Raw genomic sequence first — 19,828 nt, forward strand, 5'->3', positions numbered from 1 at the left:
CGTGACGAATAAAACATAATTTTTTTTAAAATTCGTTTTTGAAATTCTCCAAATTTTTTATTAAACCAAAGCCAAAACATTTCGTTTCATATGTCTTTTACATTATCCTCGAATAACCCTAATATCAAATATGAGTGATCTACTTTTAAAAATAATAAAATCTAGTATTTTTTTAGAAAAATTAAAATATTTTGAAATTTGGGATAGGTATATAAGGCGTGTTTTTTTTTTCAATGCATAGAACTTTAAGTTGCAATAAAACAACAATGGATTATTCGATTGACATGAATTTTATTTATCCGAAAGATAATCTTGTGGCATTACATTTTAAATATGATTTCTGGCATATGACCGCCACGGCTAGCGCGGATGTAGTCCATTCTGGACATCCAATTTTCGATGACTTTTTCCAACATTTGTGGCCGTATATAACACAGCGAATGTTGTCTTCCAAATGGTCAAGCGTTTGTGGCTTATCCGCATAGACCAATGCCTTTACATAGCCCCACAGAAAGTAGTCTAGGGGTGTTAAATCACAAGATCTTGGAGGCCAATTCACAGGTCCAAAACGTGAAATTAGGCGGGCACCAAACGTGTCTTGTAGCACGAGCTGTGTGCGCGTCTTGTTGAAACCACATCTCCTGGACATCATGGTTATTCAATTCAGGAATGAAAGAGTAGTAATCATAGCTCTATACCGATCACCATTGACTGTAAGAAGAAGTACGGACCAATGATTCCACCAGCCCATAAAGCGCACCAAACAGTCAGTTTTTCTGGATGTATCGGTGTTTCGACATACACTTGAGGATTAGCTTCGCTCCAAATGCGGCAGTTTTGTTTGTTGACGTAGCCATTCAACCAGAAGTGCGCTTCATCGCTAAACAAAATTCGCTTATGAAAATCGGGAAGAAGGGCAATCTCGTTTTGGGCCCATTCGACGTTGACGACTTGATGATCGTTTGGTTTCAATTCTTGCACGAGTTGGATTTTGTAAGCACGTAAACCAAGATCCTTCCTCAAAATCTTATAAAGTGGACGTAGTGGGCGATACGTATTTCCGCACAGAACCATTATTTTCGAAATAAAATTGCACTATTTGCAAGCGTTGTTCAGGCGTGAGTCTATTCATGATGAATTGCCAAACCAAACTGAGAATAAATCACTTGCCATCTGTTAAATCGGTAGCCATCTTGAACAGTAATGCCAACTTGAAGTTCTATACATCGAAAAAAAACACCCATTATTATAATTAATAAAAAAGTTGAAGAATTTTAAAAGAAATTCAACCTTAAGTGAATGACACTATATATATGGTGTGTATATAACTAGCAGAGTGAATCGGTCTCGAACTGACAGCAAATTCAAAAAATAAAGGATAAAAAAAAACGTAAGTTCGTAATATTTTTTTTAATATCCTGTTTTATACATACATTTATATAAAGATTTATTATTTTTTTACACTAAGTGGGTAACAGGCGATAAAAATATTTGTTGTTGTTGTTGCTTTAGAACTCTGCGCAAGTCCAAATTTTTACTTTAACTTGTTGACTTTTTCTAAACAATAAAAAATTCGTGGGGTAAAATAATTTTAATCCGTATTTAAGGTAACCAAATCGGTTAGTTCGGAACCTTTCATTAAATAAATATTTCTTTAACGTATACGGTGTGTCTCATAACTTATCTGCTAAAAGGCAACAATAAATCCGACCAAAACGACTTGTTCGACAAATGCGATGCGAAATGTTGATCGTCAAAAAGACACACGGCTTTGAAATTGAAACTTAAATTTCGAAAAATTACAATAATTTTAACGTGGGGGGAGATATCATATATCAAATTCAAAATTAGTTTACTAGCGTTTTCGAAGATCGTTATAAATCGGATTTCGTATTAGTGTAAAAATAATTCCTAGAGGGCGCTTAAACACTCCGTAAATATCCTGAAATTATAACTATCGTTTGAAAATGAACGCCCTGTATTTTTTTAACGGCTAACATTTATTGAACAAAGCTTCTTCGCTTATAGTATCACGTGTTGCTCTATGGAGGATAAGTTATGCGCTACCCTGTATACAATAACAACATAACACGTTATAAATTTTAATTTAATAAAATATATTACAAAAAAACTAAAACGACGTAAATGTATATTTTAATATTTGGCTGCAAATTTTTTTTCTTGTTTAAGATTTAGTATCGCGATTATCAAATTTTTATTGTAAATCCATGGGAGTAGACATTTTCACGCAAAGGATTCTCTAAAGCCCGGTAGACACGATACAATTTCTATACATATTTCCGCATGTATTTTTAACATATAAAAATTGCTGTTAAAAATGTATGGCATTTTTAAGGTTGTTTTTTAAATTTTGATGCAAACCTTTTAGTGTTAAATATCAAAACTTTGTACGAAATTGTTTTTACCAAGCATATAATAACTTGTTAACTAATTTCCGTGCAATTCTCTTACATTTCATTAATCGAATTGTTTATGAACTGATGATTTTATACTAATTCCTAATTTTTCCGCATAAATTTGGCAATTCTCGCAGTTTTTTAAACAAAATGTTTATTGGCATATTTTTTGTTAATCATATTCATCTTTTACAACCAAATTATCCTACATTTAGGTTACAAATTCAAATTAAGTTTTTTAAACATTTTTTTAAACATAATTTATAATTTTCCCCGAGCGTCGCTGAGTTTTGTTTGCACTTTGAAGTGTCATCTTTCGTGATTTTGACTTTATTTACATTTTTTGTAAAGGTTAAATCTATAGGTTGCAATATTAACGTAAACAAATTGAGAAATTACGTCGTTTCCACCGGGCTCTCAATATTGGCCATTGGCAACAAAAAACGCGGAAGCCAATCAACAAGACATTCATCTACAACGTAACGAAACAAATAAAAAAATCAGTCGATCCGGCCCACGGCGTCCGAATAAGGCCCCGCCCTCCTCAACACCATCGCTATTTCGTTCTTCCTCCCGGCATCTTCGTACTTGGGGATCAGGCGCGGGCCGAAGGCGACCAAGGCCGCCGCGACGCCGTGCAAAAACCACCCCAGCTTGTTGTAGAGGACGACGCTCGGCCAAAACTCGAGCAACACGAACGGATACGTGACGTAAGCCATTACGAGGCGAGTCGCGACGAACGTCGAAGTGTCGTAAAACAACTTCGACTCGCGGGACGCCGCGAAATGGTCTCGAACGCGCCTGCGCACCGTGCGCGACGCGAACGTGAACAGTGCGCCCCCTAGGAACGTCAAATAGTACCCGGGATAGAAACCGTGCCAGATGGCGCTGAGAGCGAACGTCAGCAAGGTGGCGCGACTGCTCACCCTGTCGTACACTAAAAACCTCAGCCAACGGTTGGTACCCTTGTTCCACGAGTCGATGCTTTCCTTCAAGCTGGTGCCGCACTCGAACCCGACGATGTCGACGTTCGAGAACCTATCCCACAGCGGCGTACCGTCGGGGGAGTACCCGGAGAAACCTAGCCCGGCGTTGTTGCAGGCCGCGTCCGCTAGACACCAAGCGAAGTAGTATTTGGCGCGTACTACGGCCGTGGCCGCCGTCAGGTACCATAATTTGTAGCCGAGACTAGTGTCGTCGACGAACGGGCCTTCTTTGATTTTGGATATCGGAAATGTGGGAAGGAAAAGGACGAAGACCAGGGCGCAGACCACCGCCGCGCACACTTTTCGGAAGACCGCCCTTGCCGGGCTAGGATCGCGCAAGATGACCCGTTTCGCGTCGAGGGGCGGTTTTTTCGTACCGGCACACATGCCGCCCTCTATGAACGCAATGTAGTCATTGTAGAATATGACCGGGCCCGCCATCAGCGACGGGAACATCATGGAGTAGCTGGAATAGATTCGGGGAGTCAGCAAGACCTTCGCCCTTACAAATTCCATCAAAAACTACAGCCAATTTTCTCAACCACCGACCAAGTTTCACTACTGTCATCGATTCTAGTCGAAATCGGTTTTTCGACCAACGAAAACGCCTGTTATCGTAAACAGTCCCAGAAAGTTAGGTTCCAAACTTGTATTTTCAGGTTTAGTGCCGCCTTCGTTATAATAAAATGTCGATTTTGATTGAAATATTATCGAAACAAGCAGAAAATACGGTACAATACGTTTCGTTGACTGAATTCTGTTTAAAATAACGAAGAAAAACCATTTTACCCAGGAGTAGAGGTTTTACGCTGATATCGGCAGGTTTGATGCCAAATAGCAGTTTTTTTTGGATCAGATTCCACTGAAAATCGACTTTACCGCCTCATTTTCTCGCGAAATCGACATCAAACTAGCAGATACCAACTTAAACCCTCTCTGACCGGGTCAAATACTAACTTTTCTATTTTGATTAAAGTCACAAGTAACTTTTCCGAAACTTGTTATAACCAAAACGGAATCAGACCTACAGCAGCTTAAAACCTTAATTTCTGTGTCAGATAGTACCTTTTTGTTCTTAATTTCAATCAGATTGCAACCAGTTGTTTCGAGACATAATGTTACCAAATCTACATCAAACCTTCAGAGATAACGTGAAAAACTTCTCTTCCTCCGTCAAATAGTATCTTCTATTTTATGATTTCGACATCATACGTGCAGGTATCCGTTTGTTGGGTCAAATAGTATTTTTTTTATTACGAAGATTCCGGTGAAACAAGACTTCATGGTCTCATAGTGGACCAAAATCTACATCAAACTACATCAATTTAAAACCTCTCTTCCTGGGTCAAATATTAGCTTCTTCGTCGTGATTTCGATCAGATCAAGTCAAAACGGAATCGGACCTGCAGATATCAGCGTTAAATCTTACTTTCTGTGTCAGATAATACCTTTTTCTTTTTGATTTGTTAGAACGAAAACGGAATCAGACCTGTAGATAGCAGTTTAAAACCTTGCTTTCTGTGTCAGATAGTACCTTTCTCATGTTAATTTCACGCAGATTGCCGCCAAAGTCAGTTTTTTGTTACCAAAACCTAAACCTAACTAACTAAAAACCTCTCTTCTTGGGGTTTCCAACTTGATTTCGATAAGATTCAAGTAAAAATTAACTTTTCCGAGACTTATTGAAACATAAACGGAATCAGACCTGCAGATATGAAGTTTAAACGTTACTTTCTGTGTCAGATCTTTTTCTTTTTGATTTCAAGCAGATTGAAGCCAAAAGCAGCTTTTTCGAACATATTGTTACTAAAACGAGAGATATCGGCTGAGACACTTCTCTTCCTGAGTCCAATAGTAGCTGTCTGCATCTAAAAACCGGAGGCAGCAAAATAGTTCTTCCGAACCGACTTGTTCTTAATTGATGTTGCAATAACAATTTTGCCTGCGTCGGTTGTTAATTAATAGAACTTGCTGATGTTTCGCCAATCGGCTCCTTCGGAGCTTAACTGCAAACTAGTTTCAGTTAACCAGGTACACTTTCTTTACAGTTTTTGTTTATACCCTTCCGCCTACGTACGTACACCATTTTTTCTATTTTTACACTCTAATTGTCGTGTTTTGAATTACTTATTACCACAAAATTTTCCTTAATTCCATCCAAAATTATAACAATACTTCCTGCAGTCACAAGTAATTGCTAGAAGTTACCTCGACTAAAGAAAAAGTGAACCCCGTCGCTTTAATTTGCACAGGGTTTTATTGAAATTTCATTATCTATTACAAAGGGCCGAACAAAATCTGAAAAATATCGGGATTCATTTATTCCAGGAATATGGTTTAATTTTATAAATTAACACCCCAAGAAAGGCGCGACAAAAAGTGCGATATATGAAACCACCTAGACACCCACCTGAAAAACTCCAACAGGCTGGGCACCTTCTTGATAGCGTAAAGCTTCTGGGACGGCGTCATGTCGCGCTCCCTCTTCACCAGGCCGTCGTGGAGGCTGAACGCGAGACTGCTGACCTTTTGAGTGATGACCATCAAGGGACCGCTGATGTCCAGGCCGTAAGAGGAGTCAGCGAAGCACTGACGGTGCAGATGCACGCACGACAAATACAACATGGCGACGAAGAGCACGGCGCCGTGGACCACTTGGGGGTTTTGTGTCAGGATCACCTAGATACCGAATGCTCGTTAGTTTAAGTAAGCAGGGAAGACCTTCACTTTTACGACGTCCATCCAGTTGCGGGGCTCAGTATATACAACATGCCTCAAAAACCATTGGAATTTACAATTTACATCGAAAAGAGCTCGAAAATGATAAATTTACAGGTTATCCACATATACATCTCCGCGCGTAATCAATAGAATAGGTTGATTCAAATGAAATTATATTTTGTTCCATTTGTTTTCGAACTAGAATGAAAAAACGACAAAAATAAATGATTTCTATTTTAATAAAACTTTTACTATTCACGATATTCCTGTATTTAACTGATTGATTGCAACTGCAATTATTGTTGATTCTTTATGTGCCCCCAAAATAAGAAATATGTTAATATAAAGTCCGGTCTGTTGGATGGTCAATCAGATATCCTCAGACATATCCAGAAGAGGCGCGGTGTGCTTTAATATTTACGGGTAGGTTTTAAGTAATGAATTCCGGTTAATTTTCGGTCTGACAATAGCGGAGCCAAGACAGATAGTACCTTGTCTATTACAGTTTTGAAAATTATTATTTTCGTTATATTTAATTAAGAAATTTCAAACAAAAGTGCTAAATCACGACGCCCACGGGAGGGAAGCAATTACATACTGATTAGCTAGATCAATCCCCTACTTAAAACCTTTCTCCGAATCATCCATACGAGAATACGCTGGAAATGTTAGTTCGACTTTGATGATGTTTAGATGGGGTTCACAAATGAATTTGGAGCCCCCGAGGCTTTGTCGCTGGACCTCAAAAATTCCAAAAGGTTTGGCTACTACCCCTATTATTTAGATATTCTTAAAAACAACAAAGCTGCAGTCGGTCAAAATGTCATCGAGATAAATTGAACCGCCGATACAGGGGGACGACAAAACAAACGAAAAGTTTCGTATATAACGAGCTGATTTGAGCCACCCTGTAATAATTTCACCCGGGAAGTAATTTCTGTTGCTCTGCTCTTCGCCATCCGAAGTTGCAAATTTGGGTCATTTTGAATATTCAGAGTCCTATCGCCGTAAGGAGGATGTAAAAGTGACGTCCACTACTTGCATCATAAAAACAAGGGGTTATACAGGTCGTTTTCTATGTACATAATTCCTAGACCGTATAAATTTTGACACTTTTGCAGGATTTCAGAGGAATTTTTTAAAGTTTTAAAAACGATCTTTGCGAAAATTTTGTTAGCGTATCAATCTGTATCAATGTTGTATCTTTTCTCTAATAGGTGCGTTAATTTTATATTTTTTACACAACATTTATCAGGAAAACGGTCATTTTATTCGCAATTAAATTCGTGTATTGTCGAACACACGCACTAAAAAAAAGAACGGCGTAATTAAAAATAGAGAAAAGTAAAATGTCATTTTCACGGTCACGCAATCTAAGTTACAAAATAATAGGCATAATTAAAAATTCGATTTACTTCGCAACCAATTGCCATTTAGCGGTAACGCAGATATTTTTTGCTTCATCCTTCCTAATCTTTAACTGAAAACCTTCACGGATAAATAAAAATGAATAAAAAATAACGCTCCCTTCACAAGATACAGGGTGTTCAAAATTCCAAGAAAAAAAAAACATTTTTTTTATCATAATTCTCAAACCAAATTAAATATTTCATAGCCACTTTTATAGGGAAACTCCCCTATATAAGGGAGATCGACAAAAACTAATGCAGATGGGAGTTAGATTTTTTGCAAATGTACATTTTTATAAAAACGTTTATTAAAACATTTGCAAATCATTTTTTTACGCAAAATTTAATGTTTTAAATAACATATTTTTTAAAGCTAACATTTTACGCTATATTTTTGGAAAGGTAATTTGAAAGTACTTTTCGAGTATTTAAAAATATACTAAATGTCCCATATATCGATATAAAAAACCAATTTTTCGACTGAAAATATTATACTGACGAAAATCCAGCTTCAAACACTGAAATTAATTTCCATCTATCTGCTTTAACAGATATAACAGAAATATCCAATTTGGATTTTTTTCATACTTTTTTGAAAAACGGGCACATTCGTGCCAGATGTTTATGAAATATTTTTGAAGAAGATAATGGTGCGTCACCGCTTTTCCCTAAAATAAAAATTATTTTTGATATACCCATTCGATTTGAAAGAAATTCGATATCTACAAACGTTGCACCGTTTTCAAGTAAATAAAATTAAAAAAAAAACATTTTCATACATGCTGAAATCACCAAAATAATGTTGAAACATTAAAGTATCAAATTATTTTGTAAAGTTTTGATTACGAAAAAATGTTTTTAAAAATTTAGCTGCTTGATGTCAGTGTACGAAATGTCAATGAAATATCTGGAGTAGTTTGCAAATTATTGTAAAAAAATTTTTTTCTTAGACATTCAACACCCTAGGCCTTTAATCGCAACAACTAGTTGTAACGAACTATTGCGATTAGAGAATAAATATACCATAATGCAAAAAAAACATATTTAATTAATTAATTTATTTATTTAATATATAATTATTTTCAAAAAAGTCAAACGTTTTTTATTAAAAATAACTTCTACATATATTTGCTTCCAAAATCTGAACGGGTGGACCTTGAAGATAAGGTCTAAGATCAAGTCTTGTTAAAAATTTCGTCAAAGTGATGACCGTAATTTTTTTTTTCATCACAACCCGTGAGCATTTTAGGGATTTTCACAGTTTTTTCTCGCCCTCACTTCGTTTGTGAAGTCTTTTGGTTAGTTTATATTGCTTTATTGTTACTGTTAGTAACAACGGCAAAATTTTATAATACATGGCTTTTTTGTTATTTCTGAATCGCTGTAAAATAGGAAGCGACACCATTTGCTCTCTAGCGTATTGATAATATTTACAAACCGAGTAATTTTTTTTTATTACTAATCGACTAAATTAAACACGAGAACTTATTTGGAAGCGTTCAATAACAACATTCTCGATGTCAATTAACAGTCTTAATTGCGTTACTCGTGCATAATACTAATGGTTTCGTGTAAAAGGAATCCATTACACCGCAATTTGCTATTTTTACTTTAGCATCATCGTTAATCGCTTAATCGCTCGACAACAACTCCCGTCTTTAAAGCCCGGTAGACACCGTGCAACTTTTTCGAGCATAAGAGCTTTCAAGTACGATGTTTCTGTAATATAACATTTCTATAATATTTATTATTGTGTTATGTATTGTCGAAGGCTGACATGATGGCGTGGAAATAATTTCAAAATGTCAAAAAATTGTTTTTGCGTCTTTAATTCATCGACGTTAATTCATCGTGCAACTTCTAAAATTAGAGGAAAAGTACTGGTACTAATACAGAGCCCTGAGGGACGCGCATGGTTGCCATGGATGACTTCCACTATTTCAGCGCTTAGACCATCTGTTTTATACACTAGTCTAATATATCGTTGCCTAGTATTTCATCGTTTGCAAGATTCAATAAATGCGTACTCAAACAACTTCGATGGAAATTCTGGGACTTTTTTTGTTGTTTACATAATGGTCCTTTTTTAGATGAATTCTTTAAGTCCTAGAGTTTTCTACAAAAAAATAAAAATTATACAAGAATTAACTGCTATTCAGGCCTTGACTAGAATACCAAAAGAACTGGTTGCAAGTAGTATGTATACCCCTTTTCATTATCCCCAGTCCCCGAGGGAAGATCTTGAGATAGCAAATTTACAGATTCCCAAGCAACAAAAGAAAAATCGAATTTATTTTGACTGGTGTACGAGAGTTGTCGCGCATGCCAGGAGACCGGACGAAAAATATCAACTAGGCTCAAAGAACACGAAAGAGCCTTACGACTGGGACAAATGTTGTTGTGAGACAGCTGTTGCCGAACACACTCGTGAAACCGGATATAAAATTTTATTCGATAAAACTAAATTTCTTGCATGTAATCAGTTCTTCTACCAACGAAAAATCCGAGAATCTATAGAAATCTATAAACAACCTAATAATCTTAACCGCGACTCAGGTCTCTACCTGTCACCAATTTGGGAATCAGTCATCCGAGACGGTGTTTTAGCTCCGCCCCCTCAAACAATATATAAGCAGGTACAGAGTAAAATACAAGCCAGTTTTAGTCGAGCTCTGAAGAAGCCAACAGGATGATTGGCGAAACAGGGGGCAAAAAAAAAATGCCATAAAGCCAAAAATTGCACAAAAAACTACCTCCAATGGGGGGGACATATGGCGACCAAAACCTGAGCTATTAAAGCGCGACAACTCTCATACACCAGCCAAACTAAATTCGATTTTTGTTTTGGGTTTGGGAATCTGTAACTTTACTACCCCCGCGGGACAGGGGATTCGGAAGTTAGGAAAAGACACTACTGTGGACCTGCATTTTGTGGCAGTGAGAGATATAGGTTTGATTTTTTTACATCGCAAATCATGCGCAAACGATAAGCACCGTCAAACTCAACGAACCACCTACCTTTTGCCGGGCCAGATCTGGACTATTCTCGGAAGCGGACACAAAAATATGCGTATTAAAAAAATGACGTTAAAGCGACACCTACACGTCACCGTGTGCCGTCGGACTTACCAGATAACATACGGCCGGCAACCCCGCCAAATGAACTGCGTGGTACCCGAAACAGAAATATCCCATCCACAGACCGAAGAGCAGTCCGAACGCGTGCCTGATGCTGGGGCTCACCTTTTCGGGACGAAACACCGTGCTGCCAAAGCCAAAGCGGCACGCTTTAGACGCAATCGACGGGGTAAATATGTCACATATCGCCCACAATACAAGCCGTCTCCAAATTTTCGGAGTTATGGCCCTTTTTTCTATATTTTTGGTTGGTTGGAAAAAAATCAAACGGAACACCCCATTTGGAGTACCATATTTTTTTTAACTACACCAGTGGGCCTACGGAATTTAACCCGAATTCTTCTTCCGAAATGTACGAAAAATTGATTTTTTCTTATAGTTTTATGAACAAAAGTTATTTTAATAAAAAGTTCTTTATATAGAATCATCAGATACAAAATTTGTCGAACAGTATATTGAATTTTAAGAAAAATTTGAATGTTAAGCAGGGGTGAAAATATAGAAAATTGTTTATTAATTGGAGATGATAGTACTTTTCAACTTTTCTTTAAAAAACTGTATTTTCAGAAACTACTTTATTCATAAAGGGCAAGGGGGCTCATTTAACCTTTATAATTTTTTGTACCTTTTAACCATCGAGTCGATTTATTTATTTTTGACTAACTTTAACTAAATTTACCCAAATGTTGGCGAAGCTTCGGGCCGTCATGCCCCACTCTCCCCTATTTATGATGTGAAATATAATAATTATAATTATTTATTAAAAAGTACTTAATTAAAAAAAAAGTTATTGATTCGTAACTATTTTTCTATCGATTAAAAAAATTGTTAATGGTATTTATAAGATTTTCGAAAGCTCTGGCTTTAGGCTAAATCCATATAATTATCCGAAAAATAACACTTTCAATAAATTAATTATGATTCGGTTATAATAATATGGATTAGCTTTTTTTTAGAATTTTTAAGCGGACCCTTGTATTACGCAAAGGGCTAAAAATGTACAAATAATCAGAATTTATAAATATTAAAACGGATTTTTTTTTATTATCTTATTACAATTTTTAAGGTGGGGCTCCTTGCCCCAGGGGGACGCCTTGCCCCACCCTCACCTACGTAAGTATTTTTCGACAAACCTTTTATACGGCTCAACAAATTTTATATATGAAGCCAATCTACCCGTTTTTTTTTTAATTTTTGGTTTCAATTTAAGAAATAATTTGTGTTAATTTGACGCTTAAAATTACTGTTTGGATTGACTACACATTTTACCGACGCCAAAAATTATGAAAAATATAAAAAAAAAGTTATGAAATATGTGGGATTTTTTTAAACTTTAACAATACTCCGACCTCCGCGCTTACCGGTACAGGGCTGCCAATCCCAGCGCGAAAAATTGAGCTGCCACGAAATTCAGTTGGTCCACGTTAAGGGTGGTGTACGGGCCGAGACTTTCCAGGAGTCTGCTGCCTGGATAATTTTGCAAACTAGCCATGACGGCGGGTAAATATATTCGAAACTAACAAATATCACGAAAACGCGTCACTTAAATTTGTACTGGAGTGTGGCTGTTGTCCGCGGCGCCATTGCCTCTATTATCTGGAACAAAAACATTGTGCTAAAGCCGTGACCACACGCGACGGCTTCCGTCGGACTACAACAATATTCAAAAAAAAGAGGAAAATTGAGGTCGTGCTGAAAAGTAATTAAGACAACGCCACTTTGTTAATTAGTTAAATCCACCCCAAATTTTAAGAAAATTACGTCAACAATATACGAGTTGCTGAGAAGTTTTCAGATTTTCCAGTTTTTTGTTTTCCGTTTTTTGGAAAAATGTCTCGATCTTATAGTGCGCAGACAGAGATGTCTAGTGAATGGACAAAACGTCCTTATTTTGTGGTCACTTGGCGAGTGAAAATGAAAATGAAAAAGTGAAAATTTTAAATGAAAGCATGGGTGACGCTGTAAATGAATAGTTGCTTCAATTTGACAGAAAAATGATAAAGCAAAATCGAAAAATTTTATTATTTGTGGACAATGCTGCATCCCACTCTCGTGTGTCAAAGCTACAAAACTGATAAGACTGCACGCTGATAATTCAGCGTGCAGTCTTATCAGTCTTATCAAATTCGTTCTAAAACAAATTTCGCGGCACAGGTCCAAATTTTATCTCAACATTTTAACTTTACCTAATTTGTACGTACATCAGTGACCTCGAGATCAGAAATGTCAATGTCTTTCTCAGAACTGTTGCCGGAATTACGCTGTCTTGGAGAATATCTCTTTTTCTTTGACACGTTGAACATAATTTTTACTCCAATTTTGTTGAGTAGCATGCTTTAATGCTTCATCTACCAATGAACAAATATATTTTGTATTGAAATCGGAGTTGTTCATTGCCACATATCGCTTTACTTGAGTAAAGCATCCAATCCAATTTTATATTTGTCACACTCATTTCTGTACGCGCGGGAAACTTCCGGCAGCTCTAATTTCAAGTAGGAGTGTTCAAAGGAAATGTTTGTTTCCGGCCACCCAATCTTGAATTTCTTTTTTCAAAGAAACTCCCACAGACTACTGTAATAATATTTGCAAAACTTATGGATTGCTCCTGTCTCGGTTGTTGTTGAGTCAATCATCCTGTTGGTTTCTTGAGAGCCTAACTGAAACAGTTATTGAGCTCTGAAGAAGCCGCCAACCAGATGAAGAAGAGAAATAAAAATCTTGAATTTCGTTTTTTTTCCATGAGGTCACTGGATACCTAAATTTACAGAAAGCTTTATCCATAACAAAATTTTTTGTCTATTGTAGTAATAAGAACAATAACAATAATAATAATAATAATAACATCATAAACTCATATGCTTTTGTTAGTTAGGCGGGCCTAATAAACCATATTAACACTTTTTTGAAGGACTTTATTGTGGGCAAGGACGTTATAGCATATCATTAAATAATGTAACTGCGTTATAGCTAAAAGATCTCTGGAAAGTTACCGACGTGTGTCTAGCAACGCAATATCTTAAACAATGACGGGTGTCACGATTATGAATATCATTTCCTCTGCAAAGTTTATCAAACAAGTACGACGGGTTCTTATTGGAGTTTAGTAAAAAAACAAAGGTGGCTAACTGAACTTTATATCGGTCCTCCAGCTTGAGCCAACCCGAATCACACTGGGAAATATGATCATACTTTCTGAGACTAAAACTAAATCGAATACAAGCATTCTGAAGTCGTTGGAGTCTTTCCTTATCTCGATTAAGTATAGCTGACCAATAGACAATACTGCAATAAGCACGAAGTTGTTTAGCTGCAATTTTTTTAATAATCTTTGAGAGGGTTGGCAACAAACTGATTGGTCCAAAATCGTTAATACCACTTGGACACTTCTTTGGTACGGGTATAACTTCGGCTTGCTTCCATGAGTCCGGAAAAACCGCGGACAGCAGACATTTGTTAACAAAGAAAGTGATATGATCGACGAAATATGGAGTAGTCAAAAGAATCATTTTTATATCAATATTGTCTGAGCCATGAGCGTTAGTTTTAATACTAATCAAAGTTTTATTAACTTTCTGAGGGTAAACTTTAGCAAAACGGAATGAATTAGAACCAAATTGTTTATTAATAATAATAATTTAATTAATTAATTAATTAATTAATATTTATTATTATTATAATATAATAATTAATAACAAACCCCGGACCAATACCACCAATACCTCCAAAAGAAGTAAAAGCAACATTAAAACTATTAGGTCGGCCAAAATTGTTTTCCAACATTAAAGTAGGATTACCGTGCACTCGAAGTCTCAAAGTACGGCAAAAATTTTTACGATCAGCCTTAAATGTACTTGCCAAATATGCCCTTTTCTCGGTTCTCACACAGGAGTTCACAAAATTTTGTAATTCTCTATACTCTAGTATTGTCACACCAAGCATAATTCATGGTATGACACACATTGACCCAACTCTCATCTAAATAGATTACAATTTTGTTGGCGATATTTCTTGATTGACCTTAAATACCTCTGTCACCAATTAATAATGTCTGTTCGCTCTAACATCATATTTTTGCGATTACACTTCACATATTCAAGACCTACATATCGCTGCTCCGGCAGAACAGTGACGCAAGTGCAAAACTCTTGGCAATTGATCGAAGTTCATCACTAATCCTTAAATATAAATATTTTGTTGAATATTATTTAATGTGATCCTCCTACAGAATTTTCAAAGAAACTTTCTGGAACCTGGAACCAAACCTTCGCATCTTAGTTGAAAAATGCTTTTCTGGAACGGTCAAACTCATGAACAAACGTCGGGAAAAGCTATGAGAAGAAAGACCTGGACACATTTAAGCTCTATACACCCCAACATAAGTTTTACCATTGCATAGAAAATAATCAATCAATCAATATCAATAAAAAAACAGACCTAACATCGGGACATTCTGGTTACAGGGACCCAAAGCACACAGATCTGTACCTTAATAAATTCTAAATCATCGCTTTTCAACGCTCTTGTTTACAGAGCCGTAGAAGTATTTGAACCCACGTTATTGTACCCAGAATTAAAGCACCTTCTCTCTAATAATTTCCACATTAGAGACATTAGGCGTTCCATCACAAAATACACTTCACCATGACTTTCCGAAGACAATGAGTCCCATTCGCTGTTGTCCATCCTTAAATTCAAAACAGCACTGACCACATATCAAACGTTCTTAAAAAATATAACTCTAAAACCAGATTTATGATTGGCGGAACGTCAGCAAGTTAGAAGGAATCCAAAAGTTTTGTAAATAGTATCCTCTACAGATCTAGTTAAGTCAATAAATGTTTTGAACTTCCATCAGCAACGATACAAAATTGTTTCAAAAATGCCGATTTTCAGTTCTAGCTCTACTGAAAGTTCAAATGAAAGTTGGGCCAAAGAAATAAACATAACATACGAAGAGGTCATCTTAAACAGTGAGGTTAAATTATCGTTGAACGAGCTCCTGCATCAGAAGAAAACAACGATCTCGACGATAAGACTGTTGAAAGGCGAAACAAAATGACTTCGTACTGTGAGTCTTTGGCAGTGAAACTCATCTGTATTTTTTTGCAAATGAAATGAATTTGAAGAAAAGATTGCAAGATTTACATGGTAGTAACAAAACGTTAGGTTTATTAATAAAGATGTCTTCAAATTTCGTAGTTTTCTCTGTTAAAGGGAATAAGGGACAACATCGGTGGAACTGTGAATATCCGCTGAGGTTTCATTGTATTCGCGCATTGCCGGTTCAATTGGCAAGCAATTGTAACGAAAGTGATGTCGGTAGATAAACAAAATGAATTGCCCGAATTTATAGACCGTTTGAAGGTGCTCTAAAAATAGGCGGTGACGCTAAAAGGAAATTACTTTGAGTGTGCATATCGACGACTGGCTAAATTTACTTTTTTTTCCACTGATATTCGAGATGGCCTATACAGAGGGCCCGAAATAGGGATCTCCACCGCCCTCACTCAGAAACTACGAATGATAGTTTCATCTAGATTTTTTATTTTATACAGGGTGTTTCGCCCTTTGTGAATATTGTATTTTTGGATTCACGGGTAAAATATAAAATATACTTAAAAAATTACTTACTTTTGAATATTTTAGTATGAAATTAAAGCAAAAATGAAGGACAAGCAACTATCCACTCAGTACATTACAATACGCCCCTTTTCGCCAGGAACTCATCTACGACATAATAATTGAGACTCCCTTAATTATTAAACATTGTTAATATTGAGTGATGAATAAAAATTAAGAAATATATATGAAACTATGTAGCATTCTTTTCTATCAGTCTTAGTTTCTGAGTTAAGGGTGTAGTGAACCTTTTTTTCGAACACCCGGTACATATGGTTTCGCCATTAAAGTCTACATCAAGTGAAAATATATATCTATCAAAATTGAGATTTAAAAAAATATATACGTACAGTCGAAACTCTATATAGCGAAATTGGAGGGACTCGTTATAAAGAATTGTAGGCACTTGAAAAATAACACTACGCATATGTGTTCTGTAATATTTAATTATTTTATATACATATTTTAATATTTACTTAGGAACATTTTATATAAATATTTAAGAACTACATTTATGATTCAAATAATCGGTTTTTTTCTTTTGAGTTTTTTTAGTATGCGCACATCTCTAGCAGCTTAACTGAATATAGGGCTCGTTGAATGGTTGGTGGTGGTCCCAGATCAACTTCTTCATCTTCTTCTTCCTCTTGGTGTTCTTCTTCACCCTTTCTTGCTTGTTGTAATATGGTTTCCTCTGTCAAGTCTGCTGTTGTCGGCAAATCCTGATCTATCACCATAAAATCTTGCAACTCCTCACTTGTAAACGTAATTGTTGTTTGAAACTGATCTATCCACTCGCTTAGTGGCTGATCATCTTCCAAGTCCTGTTCGCATTCTGTCTCGGTAATAAGTGACTATAGGAGTGTTGAATTGTTTCTGCTGTCACCTCTTTCCAAGCTTTCGGATTCGATCATTTCCATTAAAATGTTTTTCCTGTATCGACTCTTAAGACTTTTTATTACGCTCTGGTCCATCGGTTGTAATACACTTGTTGTTTTGGAAGAAATGGCAATTCAATATGCAGGGCAGTTATCTAAGAGAAGTAATATTTTCCTCCCCTTTAAGTCTGCATCCCATTTACGTATCTCCTCTGCAAAAATTTGCGATGTCATCCATGCAGACTTGTTTGCCTTGTAAGGGACCGGCAAATGCTTGATGTTCTTAAAATATCGTGGGTTAGTTGATTTTCGAATCACAACTAATTTTCTTTTTTCTCTCTCACTCATATTCGCAGCTACTAACACTGTTATACGTTCTTTAGAAAGTTTTCCACCCACACACTTTCCGCTTCGAAATTTAAGAGTTTCATCTGGCGTCATTTTGTAAAAAATACCAGTTTCGTCAGCAATAAAAATGTCGTCAGCAGGGTACTTATCTGCTAGTTTTGGCCGAGTCTTCTCCAGCCAATGGTTAGTGACATTTCTGTCGACATTACTGGCTTCGCCACTTATCTGTCCATAATTTACACCATGCCTCTGTTTGAACTTCCCCAACCATCCTTCCGAAAATTTTCTGCTTTTAGTTTTACGATAGGTCCAGAGAGTGATGCATTTTTAAGACGTTGCTGTTGGAACCACTGCAATATTGCCCGATCCAAATCTTCAAATTTTGGCTTTCTTGGGTTTTTACTAGAACTGCCGGCCACTTCGGTCTTAATGATTTTTTCTTTGCACTTCCAAATCGTGGATACAATCGACGGTGTAAGTCTGTATCGACGTCCCATGTCACTTTTCTTTTCTCCCCGTTCTATCTCTCGAATTAAAGCAACTTTGTCATTTAGAGATAAAATTTTTTGCTTACTCGCCATGCTCGCCGTATTCACTAAGTCAAATAATAATCGCTTATTACGAGAAAAACATTTAAGACGACCAGGTTCTCGGTAATTAGATTATGAGGGTAAGAAATTCCAAGAAGGTAAGAGACTATGAATTACAAGTCGGCCTAGATTCCTTACTTCGTTACCTGATGTGCCCTTTTTCTTTCGGAATAGACAGTGAGAAAAAAAATAGTACAACAAACTATATTCGTAATACTGGGCTTCTCTATAGAGAGTTTTCATTGTATATACTAAAGAGAAAAGTTGTTTCTTTTACTGGTTTCTACAAACGTGCCGACTTTTTTTTTGGTGCAGCCTAATTTTAAAAAACAGGATTGAAATGACTTAGATCGACCAAACTGAATACTTTAATGAAGTGTTTTCCTTAACTAATTTTCCTTGAGATAATCTGCTTGTTACGTCAATTAGATATACTACTGATAAAGAATTACCTTGCAAACAAGACCGAACACACCTATTTTGAACCCTACACCTTTTGTATCACTTGTTTGCTGGTAAAGTTCGAAGTAAATGGAATGCAACTTGGTTTCCCTAAAATATTTCTAAGTCCACTTCTGCTAATTTAATTTTGGTTGTTTTTATTCCATTAAACCATTCAATAATTAATAATTGCATTGAAAAAGGAATATTTTCTACTAGATTTTTGAGTAGGATCGGGCGTAGGGAGCAATCAACCGGATCATAAATATTTCTTCATTCAAAAGTTTTTATATAATTATTGGACCTCAGTTTCCACCTTCAAACTCAATTTTGACAAGTTCTACATTACGATAATCGTACCTGTACTTTTACATCCGATATTTCGCGAAATATATATTTCTCTTCCAATTTTGAAAATAAAATCAGCAGTCACCTAAAATTTTCGACTAAAATTTTGTGAAAATTGAACAGTCTGTCATAGCCCTTTCGAGTGACAAATTTGTCAAAATTAATTAAAAAACTGGCGCCTTTAAAATGCAACATTTTTAACGGTCTAATAGAAATAGGTTAAAACTCGGATTAAAACTTTTTTAAAAATAAATACGACCGTTTAGTTTCGAAATTTTATTGGTACTGAATAATATCCAACAGTTTTTGAATTACACATCACCTCATGTTACCTATTCATTGCTACGACTTTTAAATCCTTTTTGCTTCAAAATACTTACTCAAGTAGGCACACTTCAACAAATCGTTTAAACATAACTTAAACAAACCTCACTTAACCACAGACCATATATCTTGTTTCGTTTAACAATATACTCACGTTTTAGCCCGTATTTAATTTCAGAAATGTCTTTTACAAAAATACCGGCGGAAATGTTTGACGTAAGCCGCCTTCTTCCGAATATCCCGACAAATTTACGGCATTGGCTGCGAAATATGTCCGTCCCAATAATAAAATTAACCTCTACCGGCCAAAACCGACGAAACTTTCGGTTTCGCCCGCGTATAGTCAGTTACTCACCATTTGCGCTGTTGATTCGCCCGCACAGACCACCGAAAAATACGGCCGTGAAACGTTTACATTCGAGCAGTCGCACGATAAACAAACTAAACGCGAAAATACAACTCGGTTTGACACATCCCGAACTGGTAGAACCGTGCCGACAAATTTGTCGCGGAACAGGCGCGGCAAACGCTGTTGCCGTGTTGCCGCTCGACGACCAGGCTGGTGGGGAATCAATACGTTTACACGACGTATCGCGAACGGCTGTT

General features: G+C 36.4%; 2 protein-coding genes across 5 annotated transcripts in view; one reads left to right on the top strand and one right to left on the bottom strand.

The window, feature by feature from the left end:
* Positions 1–19,828, top strand: part of LOC132702846 (uncharacterized) — a 28,870-nt gene that overhangs the window by 4,902 nt on the left and 4,140 nt on the right. The gene's annotated exons all lie outside the window — the stretch shown is intronic.
* Positions 1,402–19,792, bottom strand: LOC132702845 (lysophospholipid acyltransferase 6). Of its 4 annotated transcripts, XM_060671671.1 has the most exons (6): positions 14,469–14,757; positions 12,858–13,331; positions 12,033–12,267; positions 10,663–10,798; positions 5,814–6,082; positions 1,402–3,869 (listed from the first exon to the last, which is right to left on the bottom strand). In XM_060671671.1, exons 3-6 carry the CDS (start codon positions 12,161–12,163, stop codon positions 2,918–2,920), a joined length of 1,488 nt encoding a protein of 495 aa, XP_060527654.1. In that variant the 5' UTR covers positions 12,164–12,267; positions 12,858–13,331; positions 14,469–14,757; the 3' UTR covers positions 1,402–2,917. The 4 variants fall into 4 exon arrangements, with proteins under 4 accessions (XP_060527654.1, XP_060527652.1, XP_060527656.1 ...); XM_060671669.1 differs by lacking the exons at positions 12,858–13,331; positions 14,469–14,757 and adding an exon at positions 19,578–19,792; XM_060671673.1 differs by lacking the exons at positions 12,858–13,331; positions 14,469–14,757 and adding an exon at positions 14,778–14,826.

Source organism: Cylas formicarius, unplaced genomic scaffold, assembly GCF_029955315.1.
Source record: "Cylas formicarius isolate icCylForm1 unplaced genomic scaffold, icCylForm1.1 PGA_scaffold_6__28_contigs__length_40554024, whole genome shotgun sequence".
Lineage (NCBI taxonomy): Eukaryota > Metazoa > Arthropoda > Insecta > Coleoptera > Brentidae > Cylas > Cylas formicarius.

Excerpts from the sequence above, each read along its gene's own strand:
- LOC132702845 (XM_060671669.1), bottom strand. The coding sequence starts at position 12,163 with ATGGCTAGTTTGCAAAATTATCCAGGCAGCAGACTCCTGGAAAGTCTC. Across the intron at positions 10,799-12,032 it reads GGATTGGCAGCCCTGTACCG|CACGGTGTTTCGTCCCGAAA; the intron begins GTAAGCGCGGAG and ends TGGCTTTGGCAG. Across the intron at positions 6,083-10,662 it reads TGCCGGCCGTATGTTATCTG|GTGATCCTGACACAAAACCC; the intron begins GTAAGTCCGACG and ends TTCGGTATCTAG.